This window comes from Emydura macquarii, unplaced genomic scaffold (assembly GCF_026122565.2).
Source record: "Emydura macquarii macquarii isolate MOO-44397 ecotype Brisbane River unplaced genomic scaffold, CSIRO-AGI_Emac_v2 contig_374, whole genome shotgun sequence".
NCBI lineage: Eukaryota > Metazoa > Chordata > Testudines > Chelidae > Emydura > Emydura macquarii.
This window is the reverse complement of record NW_027130511.1, coordinates 5,893,601-5,906,351: the sequence shown is the minus strand read 5'-3', so window position 1 is coordinate 5,906,351 and position 12,751 is coordinate 5,893,601. Positions and strand designations below refer to the sequence as shown.

The following is a 12,751-nucleotide window of genomic DNA, read 5'->3' as shown; positions in this document are numbered from 1 at the left end:
AGGGAAAACATACCATAAGATAGGGAGAAAAAAAAACATTTATGAAACAAGAAAAGGACAAAACCAGTAAGTGGAAGAAATTGAATTTTCAAACTTCAAAACAAGCTGGGACAAGAAAAGAATTAAACACTTTTTTAAAAAAGATGTGCTTGAATAGAGTCTCTTTCTCTACTGGCTGCAAGAGCTTAAATGGGATATCAAAGCCATCTCTGAGGTAACAAACATCAAATTTCATAGCCCCAAATACTGTATGCAATATTTTTTACACCAGAGCACAGATCGTTTCTCCTTCAATTGCATTGGCAAATTATCCAGAGCCTAAGAGTTGCTGCACTGCATTTGTGTAAAATGGAGCAGGATACAGCTGCCTTCATCTTCAATACGATAGTGTATCCTGTAGAGACTGCAAATCACATAGTACACACTGCAAGTAAGCCACTAGATCCCAATGAAGCTTTGCCCTCATAGTTTGTGCAGGCTGTATTATTGCAAACGAAGACCTCAAACTGCTCCATCGCATGCATGTTAAGTGCAGCAAATTAGGAACATTTAGCAGGCAGCACTTCTTTCTAGAAGACCACATTGTAGAATTCCATACTATGGCTAACTCTGGGCTACCGTCCGGCCATCCTTGATATGCAGTTAATTTAGAATGAAATCAAATGCATGCAACCCAAAAGACAAGAGGTCTCTCCAATGAACTATGGCACCCCTTCAGTGTGCTCAGGGGGCATTATATCCCGCTGAGATAGGCTTTTTTTAAACCCGTAAGACAACAGGCTTTTCATTATACCTCTCAACTCCAGTCATCATCTGGTTGCAATATCTAGCAGTTGTCTGCTGCAGACAAACTGCTAGTAAGCTGTTTTCATGCATATCAAAAACAGGGAGGTTTACAAGGGGAAAAACACTAAATATAAAGAAAAGTTCTGGACACTCACCAGGGACAGGCTGAGGTCCCCCAGCAACTCCCAAAGATCATACACTGTGTTCAGTCCAACCAACAGGACTACAAAGAGGCCAACAAACTTCACCCCCATCGCTCCAGCAAGGTTCACCCCAGTCAGACTCAGCCAGAACCACCACGGGGCAGAAAAGGGCCTACACAACAAATAGAGCAGGTCACTGTTTAATGATGGCTACAAGTGCAAACAGCAGCAATTGGAACAAACAGGAAATCATCTGCTCAGAGCAGGCCCTGGGCAACTGCAAAACCTGTTACCACAGCCTCCTATTTCACTTCTCGGGGGTCCTTCACTGGAAGCGGGGAAGTAAATTTGACATTTTTCATATATTTGGGAAGGATACAAGTGCACCTTTGTTTTGATGTTTGTAAAGGGCCTCTACTGAAACCTGACCAACCCTACATCTCTTCAGGGAATAGAACCACAGACTACAAGATGATCTAATGCGTTTGGACACAGTCCATATACAGGAGTCCTGGATCTGAGAGGAGGGCTAAGACTCTTGCTCCATGACATGGCACAGATGGAAGTGTCAAAGGGCTGTGACGTGGGAGGGGGACAGATACTGCCTATGCTCCTCCTTGTATCTTCCATAGCCCTAAACCAGAAAAACTACTGGTGCAGAATATTTTCCTATCCACAGCACAAGCGGTAAATATAGCAAAAGAAACAAGACTAAAATCAAACAGTAGGGAAAAGATGAGTGGAGGTGAGGAGGTGCATGGAAGTCTTTTGGCCCCTCTCCCACTGACTCACTACCTCTGGGTGTCCACATTTCACCCAAACAAAAAGTTACATCTGCACTAGCCAGAGGACCACTCTTAATTTACATAAAATGGAGCAGTTCACGGCTGCCCCGATCTTGAATAAAGACACAACCGATGTAATACTGCATCTTAAGCTGATCAGATGGATCACAGTACACTAGGAGTTTGTAGTTTCCAGGTCACACCCTCCGTGTTGTAAATGATGGCTACAGGCAGCATTATGTGACTTCAGATGGGTCACACTAGCCATGTCTGCTGTAGTCAGTCACATGGAGACTCGCACAGCCAGTTATACAGTACATTTAACACAATGGTAGAGACCACAAACGGGTACAACTTACTTAGTTATCACATCATCTGATTCCATTGTGGATAAGATACCCTATATGTGGCTCCACCTTACATAAACCCTTCAAGATCCCCAGATGCCCTGTAAGCAGGATCATGCCTCGTGGTTATGCATAGAGCAACTAGTCTAGAACACATTACTGCTTCATTCAGAAATCTCATATAAAGACTTCCAAAAATGCTAGGGTACCAATCTGTGAAGCACAACAATTTATGCTATTTTATAAATATTCATGGGCTCATAATTATGAAAAAGCAGAGCTCCCCTAGCCTGGAAACAAAGGAATTGGGCCTTAGAAATTGGGCAAGAAGACATATAAAAGTATGACCATAAATAGCAAAGCAGGTGGTAAAATCTAACTATTCTTCTGCTCTGACCACCTCATGCCCTTCACTGGCTTCCCTTCTTGTAAAAGGAAGTTCAAACTTTTTGTGTTCACCTTCAAGGCTCTTACATAGTTCCACATCATCAGTCTCTGTGAATGCTTCCTCTCACACTAGCTTTCACACCCTATTCGTTGCTCAGTCCTCTCTCCCAAGTGCTTCCTTTGTCTCTCCCATCCTTAACCCTTTTCTTCTTTGCAAGGCTGCATGGATGGTGTTGTCAGGAGGGCTTCGGCTCCCTCAACCATGGAATGCTGTTCTGAGAATTGCTGAGAAGAAATGAGTTCCACCTATCAATGAAGGGGAAGAGTATCTTTGGATACAGACTGGCTAATCAAGTAAGGCGGGCTTTAAACTAGGTTCGAAAGAGGCAGAATACAAAAGCCTACATGTAAAGTCCAGAACATGGAGACCTGGGTGAAGGGTCAGAATTTGGGAAGAACATGGAAAATCATAGCAGGGACAAAGGAGAGACAAGAGGTACTATAGAAGGGAAAGCTAATTGACATCTTAGATGTCTGTATACTAATGCAAGAAGTATGGGGAATGAACAGGAAGAACTAGAATACTACTGAATACTCAATTACAACATAACTGGCATCACAAAGACTTGGTAGGAAAATTCACATGACTGGAATATTAGTATACAAGGGTAGAGCTTGGGAAAAAAGGGAGGTGTTGCATTATATACCAAAGATATATATCCATGCACTGAGTTTGAGACAGAAGTAGGAGGCAGACCTGTTGAAAGTCTCTGGGTAAGGATAAAAAGGGTAAAAAACAAGGATGATGTCATGGTAAGGGTCTACTATAAACCACCTCACCAGGAAGAGGAGGAGGATGAGGCTTGTTTTAAACAACTAACAAAATCATGCAACGCATAGGACTTGGTGGTGACGCATAGGACTTGATAGTTGAACTTGGTGGTCTGGATAGATGTCAACTATCCAGAAACCTGTTGGGAAAATTATCCCAGGGCACGAATTATCCAACAAGTTCCTCAAATGCATTGGAGACAACTTTTTATTACATAAGATGGAAAAAGCAAATAGGGGAGAGGCTGCTCTACACCTGATTCTGACAAACAGAGAGGAACTAGTTGAGAATTTGAAGGTGGAAGGCGCCTTATGTGAAAGTGATCATGAAATGATAGAGGTCATGATTCTAAGGAATGGTAGGAGGGAAAACAGCAGAATAAAGACGATGGAATTCAAGAAGGCAGACTTCAGCAAAATCTGAGAATAGGTAGGTTATTACATCCCATGGGAAGCAAATCTAAGGGAAAAAAGATTTTGGGAGAATTGGCAGTTTTTTAAAGTGACATTATTAAGGGCACAAAAGCAAACTTTTCCAATGCCAAACCTTTCCACTGCCAAGAGACCCATGGATACCTCCGCAGGCCCAAAGGCAGCAGACACCGGACTCAACCCAGAAGTCGTGGACAATGAGGTTGAGTTGGAAGACGATACAGAGCAATGGAACCGGATCGTTTGCTGACACAGGGAGTCAGGACCTCTTCTCGACCCCGGAGGGTTCAAGCCAGTCCCAGTCCTCCAGTTCTGGATGCAGGATGGAGGAGAGGGAAGCTCAGGTAAGTGATTTTTTTTTAGCTGATGCTGCTCAGTTACATGAGGTACCGCTGTCCTTTGCTTTGTTGCATTATACAGTTGGTTGAAGGGATAGAAATGTACAAGAGTAGCTGTGTTTGCATGTGCTTCCCATTCCCCTGTTCAGCTTAGACAGTGTGGTGGAAAAGTGTGTTAATGCACACCGAGATTTCACAGGAATCCTCCAGAGAGATCTCTAGGAAACTTTCCTGGAGGTACTTGCCAATCCTCTGCCGGAGATTCCTCGGCAGAGCTCTTTGTTTCTTCTCCCATTGTAGGAAACTTTCCCAAAGCAATCAACAATCACTTGTGCAGGGATCAAAGCAGCACACAAGCGAGCAACATAGGGACCCAGTTTGAAGCTGCTCGCATGGAGGAGATGCACCCTAGCATTCCTGCTTACTTTCAGGATTGAGATATTGGCTTATATGGCCCCCTATCTGTGGAAAATGGTGGCACAATCTGAAATTTTGTCCCTATCTACCTGCACCAACCCAAACAACCACCCAAAACTTTTTCCCCAGCTTGAGTGCCCCCTCCCCACGGACACAACTCACCATGCCCTGGTTGATCGTTGAGCTGTGCACTTGCCAGGGGACAGTGAGAAAGAGGTGTATTGTAGTACAATGCATCAATGCTGTTACTGAATTCACAATCATGCTTCTGTTCATTGTTTATTATGCTTCTACAGATGTGCCCTTGAGGGGAAACCCCTCCACACCTGCCAAGCACCTGCGGCTGATAAGAAAACAACCACAAAGAAGCAAAGAGGAAATATTCCAAGAACTCTGCCAGTCCTCTGAAGCGGGAAAAAAAGAAAAAAGGGCATGGAGACACAGTGTGTTTGAAAATCAAAAAATTGATAGGCAGGAGAGGAGAGAAAACGAGGAGTGAGTGATAGCAGATCTCATAAGCAAACTAAGAATATATAGCCTAAACCAACCTTCTATAAGATGGGTGCACAACTGATTAGAAAACCATACTCAGAGTAGTTATCAAATGGGTAACAGTCATGCTCACACAGAATATCAAGTGGGGTCCTGCCGGGATCTATCCTGGGTCTGGTTATGTTCAATATCTTCATAAAAGATTTGGATAATGGCATAGAGACTACACTTATAAAGTTTGTGGATGATACCAAGCTGGGAGGGGTTGCAAATGCTCTGGAAGACAGGATTAGAATTCAAAATGATCTTGACAAATTGGAGAAATGGTCTGAAATAAATAGGATGAAATTCTGTAACGTCAAATGCAAAGTAGTACACTTAGGAAGGAATAATCAATTGCACAAATACAAAATGGGAAATGACTGCCTACGAAGCAGTACTGCAGAAAAAGTTCTGGGGGATATAGTGGATCACAAACGAAATATGAGTCAACAAAGTAATACTGTTGTAAAAAAAGCTGACATAATTCTGAGATATATTAGCAGGAGTGTGCTAGACACTAGAAGTAATTCTTCCACTCAGTGCAGCACTTATAAGGCCTCAGCTGGAGTACTGTGTCCAGTTCTGGGCACCACACTTCAGGAAAGATGGGGACAAATTAGAGAAAGTCCAGAGGAGAGCAACAAAAATAATAAAAGGTCTAGCAAACATGACCTGTGAAGAAAGATTGAAAAATATGGTTTAGTCTGGAGAAGAGAAGACTGAGGGGGACATGGTAATAGTCCTCAAGTACATAAAAAAATGTTATAAGGAGTAGGGTGATAAAGTGTTCTCCTTATCCTCCAAAGATAGGACAAAAAATAATAGGATTAAATTGCAGCAAGGGAGATTTAGGTTAGACATTAGGAAAAAACTTCCTAATTGCATGGGTAGTTAAGCACTGGAACAAATTAGCTAGGGAGGTTTTGGTTCTCCATCACTGGAGGTTTATAAGAACAGTTCGACAAACACCTGTCTGGGATGATCTAGATATTACTTAGTCCTGTCTCAGTGCAGGGGACTGGACTAGATGACCTATCAAGGTCCCTTCCCATCCTACATGTCTATGATTCTCACAAAGACCCCATGTTCACAATAGCCTCTTCCCCCAGGAGCCAAATGTCCTCCCTTTTCTCCTTCCACCCCTTTTTTCCCCCTCAGAAACCTCCTAGAGTAGCTGCCTCTTAGTTATCATCCATTCCTGCTATCATATGTGATCCCTGATGTATCTGAATTAGACTAAGCTCTTCAAGGTAGGTACCTTGTCTCCCTGTACATGCATGAAGGGTCATACATCTATGGCATGATAAAAAATAAACACCATCTTACCTATCTGCATAGGAGTTATACTTGACCATACTCAGCACAGCTCCCATAAGAAAGAACATCAGAATGGGGTCAAGCAGGATGTACTGGGACAAAGTAATGCAGCCAGTATCTGGAAAATAAGACACACAAATATACTAAGAGAGACTAAGAGATGTCTCAGTTTCAAAGCAAATCTAGAGCAGTCTCTGTAGCAAGCTAGTTTGCTCATAGCTTAGTCAAAAGACAGCATGAGCAATGTTGGGAATAGAAACAGGTTAGCATGTCTCAACTCTTACCATAATAAGAAACTTTGAAATGTTATTTTCAGATGGCACAACAGTAGAACTCTGAACTGCCATGCAGAAAGCACATTCTCCATTCCTCATTCTTTGAACAAATGGGGGCTGGGAATGATATAGTAATCGTTTTTTCACTGAATCCTGTGATGCTTTTTGTGAGTCTGTGTGTTAATACCAAAATCCTGGCCCATCCCTAACTCAGGTAATTCTATTCTGCCTATCTAAACCCTTCTCTATAATTTCAATTACACATAGAACCTTTATCAGCTTACCACTCTGAAGTATTTTTAACATTGCTTTGCACTGTTAAACAACTACTATATCCAGTACCAGAAGTGGCTGCATTTTAGTAGTGGGCAAAATTCTCTCTCATGCACCCGTCATGCAGTTTTAAAAATTATTGCATTTAATTGTACTCTAATAGTATAGCAATGAGCACTACAGAAATACCAATAAATAAAATCAGATTGTAAAATGATTTGGGAGCCTTATGGATAAAAAGCACTGAAGAGATTGCAGTTATTCAGCTCTTAGAAAAGAGGCACTGTCTACCTTTCTCATCAGTGACTTCTTCTTGGCAGGTAATGACTCCAGATTCCAGAGAGGAAAGTCTCTGCACAGTTAATCTGCCCTAAGGCTGGCCTCCATTACTGACCCTCCACATGCCAAACAGATAAGATTTCCCATGAGGATGATAGGAATGCTTACCAAAAATCAGGATGAAGGCTGCAAGTAATGCTGCAGACAGTGACTTGGACAGCTCCAACACTGTGAGGTAGGCGAAGGGAACTAGGCATGAGCCCAGAAATGCACAGAACTGCAGGAAAAGAATGGACACAGAGGGGAATGACAATCTCTTCACAAGATGAATGTGTATACAGATCCCACATACCCTCCTTCCTTCCAGCCTCATACACATTTAACAATGGATGCTCCCACGGGTACCTAGAATGGGCTGAGTGGCGCCCAAGTCTGGCTCACTGAGGACACTCAGGCAGGGACCAAACTAATGAAAACTTCCTTTGGTGAACTTCAAATGTATATAAAGCTTTATGTCTACACAAGTAACAAGGATTTGTTTTTTGTTTCTTTCCACACCATGTAAGTCATTTCTAGAAATATCTTTCAATTAGCTTAATCAAACCTCCTTCAGAGTCAACTCACCCTGATTTTATCCTGGTCAGAGATTTGATAGTGAACAATGAGGACAATACATGGGTTTCTCTCTAACACTCAACAGGTTATTTCAGAGGCCTGCTTGCCATAAAAAACATGGAACCAGACAAAGAAAAATGTTAGTGTCTGCTCCAGTTTCAGAAATCTCAGTACCACCCCATCTGGACAGATGAGATAGGGATGAAAGAATTTAGAATATGTCATAAAAATCCTGCCTCTTCAAAATCTGAAGGGAAGTAACAGTCTATACTGAAAAAGCCAAGGAGAGGAAGGGAAACACCCATCGTTTCCAGAGGATAGTTCTGCTTTCCTTCATTGATTTGTGAGCTGATGGTTAAGCTCTGGCCTGTGTATTCTTACCCCTCTCATTCCTATGTAGTTATGATGCTCATATCTGTCCCCTGGCTTTTGGAAAGGAAATGTGCCATCGTATCCGCTCAGGTACCCAGCAAGTCCTATCAGCATCTGGGGAGGGAAAGGGGCAAACTGGTCAGGGAAATAACCTCAGAGTCTGTGGCATCCACAGCAGCGGCAGAAAGACGCTCACAGCATCCCACATCCAACCATCAAATACCCAATTACTAATGAAACACTTTATCAAACATGAAAAAGGAGTTTGCATACAAGGTTCATACTGCAACTATACAAACAGATCTGTTGGATTTGTAAAATACACTCACCTCCATACCACAGACAAGTGGGAAACTCTCTCAGGTGAGTGTGGGGATATAAGCCATGAAATTTCTAAACTTTAATTAAAAAAAAAAGTGTAGTTCTTATGGTAGCAGAGAAAACGCTCCAAATAGGAACTAAATGTAACCAAAGAAGCAAAGTTTCCCTGAGCTTGCAGACAACTCCAGGGGTGTTGCTGGTGGTAGTTTTGCCAAACTGCAATAGAGTGAAATTATCAAGATGCAGGTCTCTTTAGCTGAAGCTATTCTACAGGCTGCAGGCAAAGAGTGAAACTGACAAAAAGGGACCAAAACATTGGTAGATCTGCATCTTATCTGGCTATAGTCCATCCCGACTATGTGCACTGCTGTCATGGGCACCACTGAGGACTCCCTGCAATGTGTTCTTTCCTTGAATAAAGCATTTGGCTTCAGTACAGTAACAAACCTATTTACAATTGCAATCCTGCTCAGTCAACATAAGGTCCCTCTTCTTAATGGACATTTTATGAGCAAGATAGACTTGGATATGTCCAACTAGGTTAGGGATCTGAGTAGCTCAGAATCTGCTGTTTTTCAAATGTTATTTTGAGAAAACAATATTGTTCACTGGTTTAGAGAGCACCTAGTTCACATTCCTGTTAGTATGAACTGCTTAGTTCCCTGAATTTATAACCTCCCACAAGCACTCACAAGGAGGCCCCTTCATTTCCCCCAGAACCACCTATAAGTTTTATGTTTAACCATTCTCTCATTTTCAACCGGACCTTTCCACACTCTTTACTTTCCTATATTTTGGGCATTTTCCATTGAAAAGAAAAGACTGAGGGTGTGGCCTCAAGAGGGGGCTACATGTCATGGCCTCACAACTAGAAGACAAACAGATGACAACAGTAGCAAGGAAGATGCATCTAGAAAACTCTGGTACTCATCCTACCCTTGACTAGAAGGATAGGATAAGCTTTGGTTGGACTGTTCCAATGACCAGGGGATTCCACTGGCTCCTAAAATGTATGAAAGAACTGATGAGAGTTGTTCACCTTCCCCAGAGGTGGATGGACGTCAAAGAAGAAGGTCCGGTTAATGTAGTAACTTCCCATCTTCCCGAAATGAGTTTCATCCCAACTAAAAAAAGAACAGAAAGATATATCAGGAACTGGAAATAATCAAACATCCATAGATATCTATTTTGCTAGTGACTAGCTTTTGCCTATTCTAGACTGGACAAGTGCATTACATTCTACATGGGGTTACATATTAAATCCATTAGGAAGCTGGAGCTAATAGAAAGTCTCAACCTTGTTATTAATCAGGGTATATCTCCATGAGCATACCAATGCTCTAGGAGCTACATTGGCTGCCTTTCAGCTTCCAGGTCAAGTTTAAAGGTTAGTTTTAAAGGTTAGTTTTGTCCCCTAAGCCCTAAATGGCCTGGGAGCTGCCTACCTGAGATACATCCCTCTCCCTGTGCCACACTGAGGGTCAAATTGGAGCCTGCTTGGCATATAACAGAGAAAATTGTTGGCAGGGGTTCACCACATGGACCTCTTGACATTGGAATTCTATCCCATCCCCCTTCTGAAACAGTCCAAATCTGTTGTCCTTCCAGACATACTACAAAGCCTATAAGACCAGGAATTAGGTGATTGAGAACATTGATTTTGAAGGGAAACATGAAGGGTAAGAAATTTTTATTTATAATATACTTGTTGACTGATGATTAGCAGATGGATGAAAATGTGCTGCCTCAGTTCCTCCATCTGTAAAAGTGTTTTGAGATATGATGAAAAGCACTATGTAAGAGCTAGGTATTATTATTTTAGTTTCGTAATGACTGTGGCAATGTATTTTTATTATCAGGAAAAGCATCTAGAGCTCATTAGAGTTAATTCTTTTATGTTATTGTCTTTACATCAAAATAATAGGCTAACTATGCAGTTAATCACCAGGAAGTAACTCAAGCACATGGCCTACCTTCATGTTGGTACAGCACTTCAGCCTGGCCTACTACACTAGTGCAATTTACCATGCTATGGATCATTTGTTCCCTTTCGACTGAAATGCACCTGGCACCCCCACTCACAAGTGGTTCAGTCAGTCTCCAAAGGGACTAAACAGACTGATGGAGGCTGAATCTTTCCAGAGCCAGCGTGGACAGAAGAGCCTTTAAAAGCAACCTCCCACCACGTGAGGTGGCAGGAGCCCCTTTCCCAGCTCCTCGCCATAGCTGCCTCACCCAGCTGAGCCTCCTACAGTTCGCTGGCTAAGTCTCCTCTCTGCCATCCCTGCCTTGTGCTTCAGCTACGCCCCCCAGCATCCCCCTCCCTGGGAGTGCCCCTGCTGGCCATAACCTCCACATTATTTCCCTCGGCTCCCCCCATGCCCCTTGTGGCTCACATCCTCACTCAGCCAAGCAGTGGGGCTGCCGCTTGACTGGTTGAGAGCTACGGGTTGCTGAACCACAGGGGGACCGTTGTCAGCGAGGGGGGGGGCGGGGAGCTGTGCCCCTCACCCACCTGCCCCACCCGCTTTCCCCCCAAAGGCCCACGGGTCAGGCGCCTCTGTCTGGCTCCAGGCGCGTCCCTGCCATGCTGAGGCGCAGCCTGCAGGGGGCAGTAGGGAGCAGCCCCGTCCCCATGCGGGCATCCCTGACTAAACCAAAACTCAGGGAGGGCCCCTCACTAGCACAGACCCAACCGTGACTCCGCCCCCCACCAAGCTCCGCCCCGCCCCGCCCCTCCCCCCGCAGCCTGACGGCCAGCCCCGCCCCCGTTGCCATGGCGCCGGGCCCCTCACCAGACGTGCGGCGGCTCGGACAGGCGATAGAAGCGGGAGGCGAAGCTCAGGAGGGTGACGAAGGCCAGCGGGGTCCAGACCCCGACCGGAGCTTCCAGGGGCGCCCAGGCCCGCGCAGGGGGAGGGGGACGGCTCGGCCCGCCCGCCGCCGCCCTGCGGGATCGCCGCTGCCGGAGCCCCCCGCAGCGCGGGCCCGACTCGGCCTGGCAGCAGCCCACCGCCAGCGGCATCCGCGCCCCGACACGAGGGAGGCGCCGGCGGCCGGGCAGGCAGCACCGTGACCGCGCACGGCAACAAGGGAAAGGGAGTCCGCGCCGCGGGGCCTCGCGGGAAGCGGAGTCCGGTTCCCTCCTCGCAGGGCAGCGCGGGAGACGTAGTTCGCCGAGCCGGGGCCGCAGCGGCCGCGGATCGTGGCAGGTTCAAGCAAGAGCCAGGTCGGGACACGGGAAAATGCCACAGAGCGAGCCCTGCGCAGCGTGACAGGACACGGAGAGAAGCCGCCCAGCACCCCGACACTGCCCGGCCCCCCCGTTCACCGACAGACACCCCGACACTGCCCTGCCCCCCCCGTTCACCGACAGACACCCCGACACTGCCCTGCCCCCCCGTTCACCGACAGACACCCCGACACTGCCCTGCCCCCCCGTTCACCGACAGACACCCCGACACTGCCCTGCCCCCCCCGTTCACCGACAGACACCCCGACACTGTCCTGCCTGCCCCCATCGACTGACAGACACCCCGTCACTGCCTCCCCCCACTCCCCATTCATTGACAAACACCCCGACACTGGTCTGCCCGCCCATCGCCCCTACTGACACCCCCCCACACAGACATCCCTGCTCCTCCGCTCTCTATTCACTGACAGACCCCACACACACACCCAGCGACTCCCCTGCCTGCCCCCCCCCCACACACGCCCCACACACTGACACTGCCTTGCCTGCCCACTGCACGCATATCCCATATGTACACCACACCCACACCAACTGTCTCCCATTCACTGACAGCCCCCACACAGACACCCCAAGACTGCACAGTCCACCCACTGCCCCCCCTTCACACACAGTGACTGCGCTGCCTACAGCCACATCTCATATGCACATCATGCCCACACCTACTGCCCACCCCCATTCTCTGACAGACCCCCGCACACACCCTGAGACTGCCTTTCCTTTCCTACCCACCACACACCTCATATGTGCATGCTTTATGTGCACATGCGTTGCCCATTCGTATTCACTGACAGACGTACCCAGTGACTGCCATTCCACAGCTCACATACACACCTGCTCCTTGCAAGCCCACTACTTACATACACACTCGCTGAGCACCCAGAGCACTTGTAGTGTTTGTCATGCCAAAAAAATAGTGTTTAATTGATCACATTCACTTTCATTGCTAGCCAGCTTCACTTTCTGGTTCTGGACCTGGATGCTACACTCTCTGCATTGCAATTACTTTGGAGAGGGAGGGATGTTTAAATCCAAATTCTTCACTGAAA

The 12,751-nt window shown here is 46.0% G+C and overlaps 1 protein-coding gene across 1 annotated transcript in view; it reads right to left on the bottom strand.

Annotated features, from left to right (window-relative positions):
* Nucleotides 1-11,643, bottom strand: part of POMT2 (protein O-mannosyltransferase 2) — a 48,474-nt gene extending 36,831 nt beyond the window's left edge. The window contains exons 1-6 of the mRNA XM_067532677.1: nucleotides 11,248-11,643; nucleotides 9,492-9,576; nucleotides 8,141-8,245; nucleotides 7,313-7,421; nucleotides 6,327-6,435; nucleotides 942-1,101 (exon numbers count right to left, since the gene is read on the bottom strand). Of these exons, the coding sequence (XP_067388778.1) occupies nucleotides 942-1,101; nucleotides 6,327-6,435; nucleotides 7,313-7,421; nucleotides 8,141-8,245; nucleotides 9,492-9,576; nucleotides 11,248-11,477 (798 nt within the window). The 5' untranslated portion in view covers nucleotides 11,478-11,643. The remainder of the gene's footprint in view (nucleotides 1-941; nucleotides 1,102-6,326; nucleotides 6,436-7,312; nucleotides 7,422-8,140; nucleotides 8,246-9,491; nucleotides 9,577-11,247) is intronic.
* Nucleotides 11,644-12,751: the final 1,108 nt, after the last annotated feature.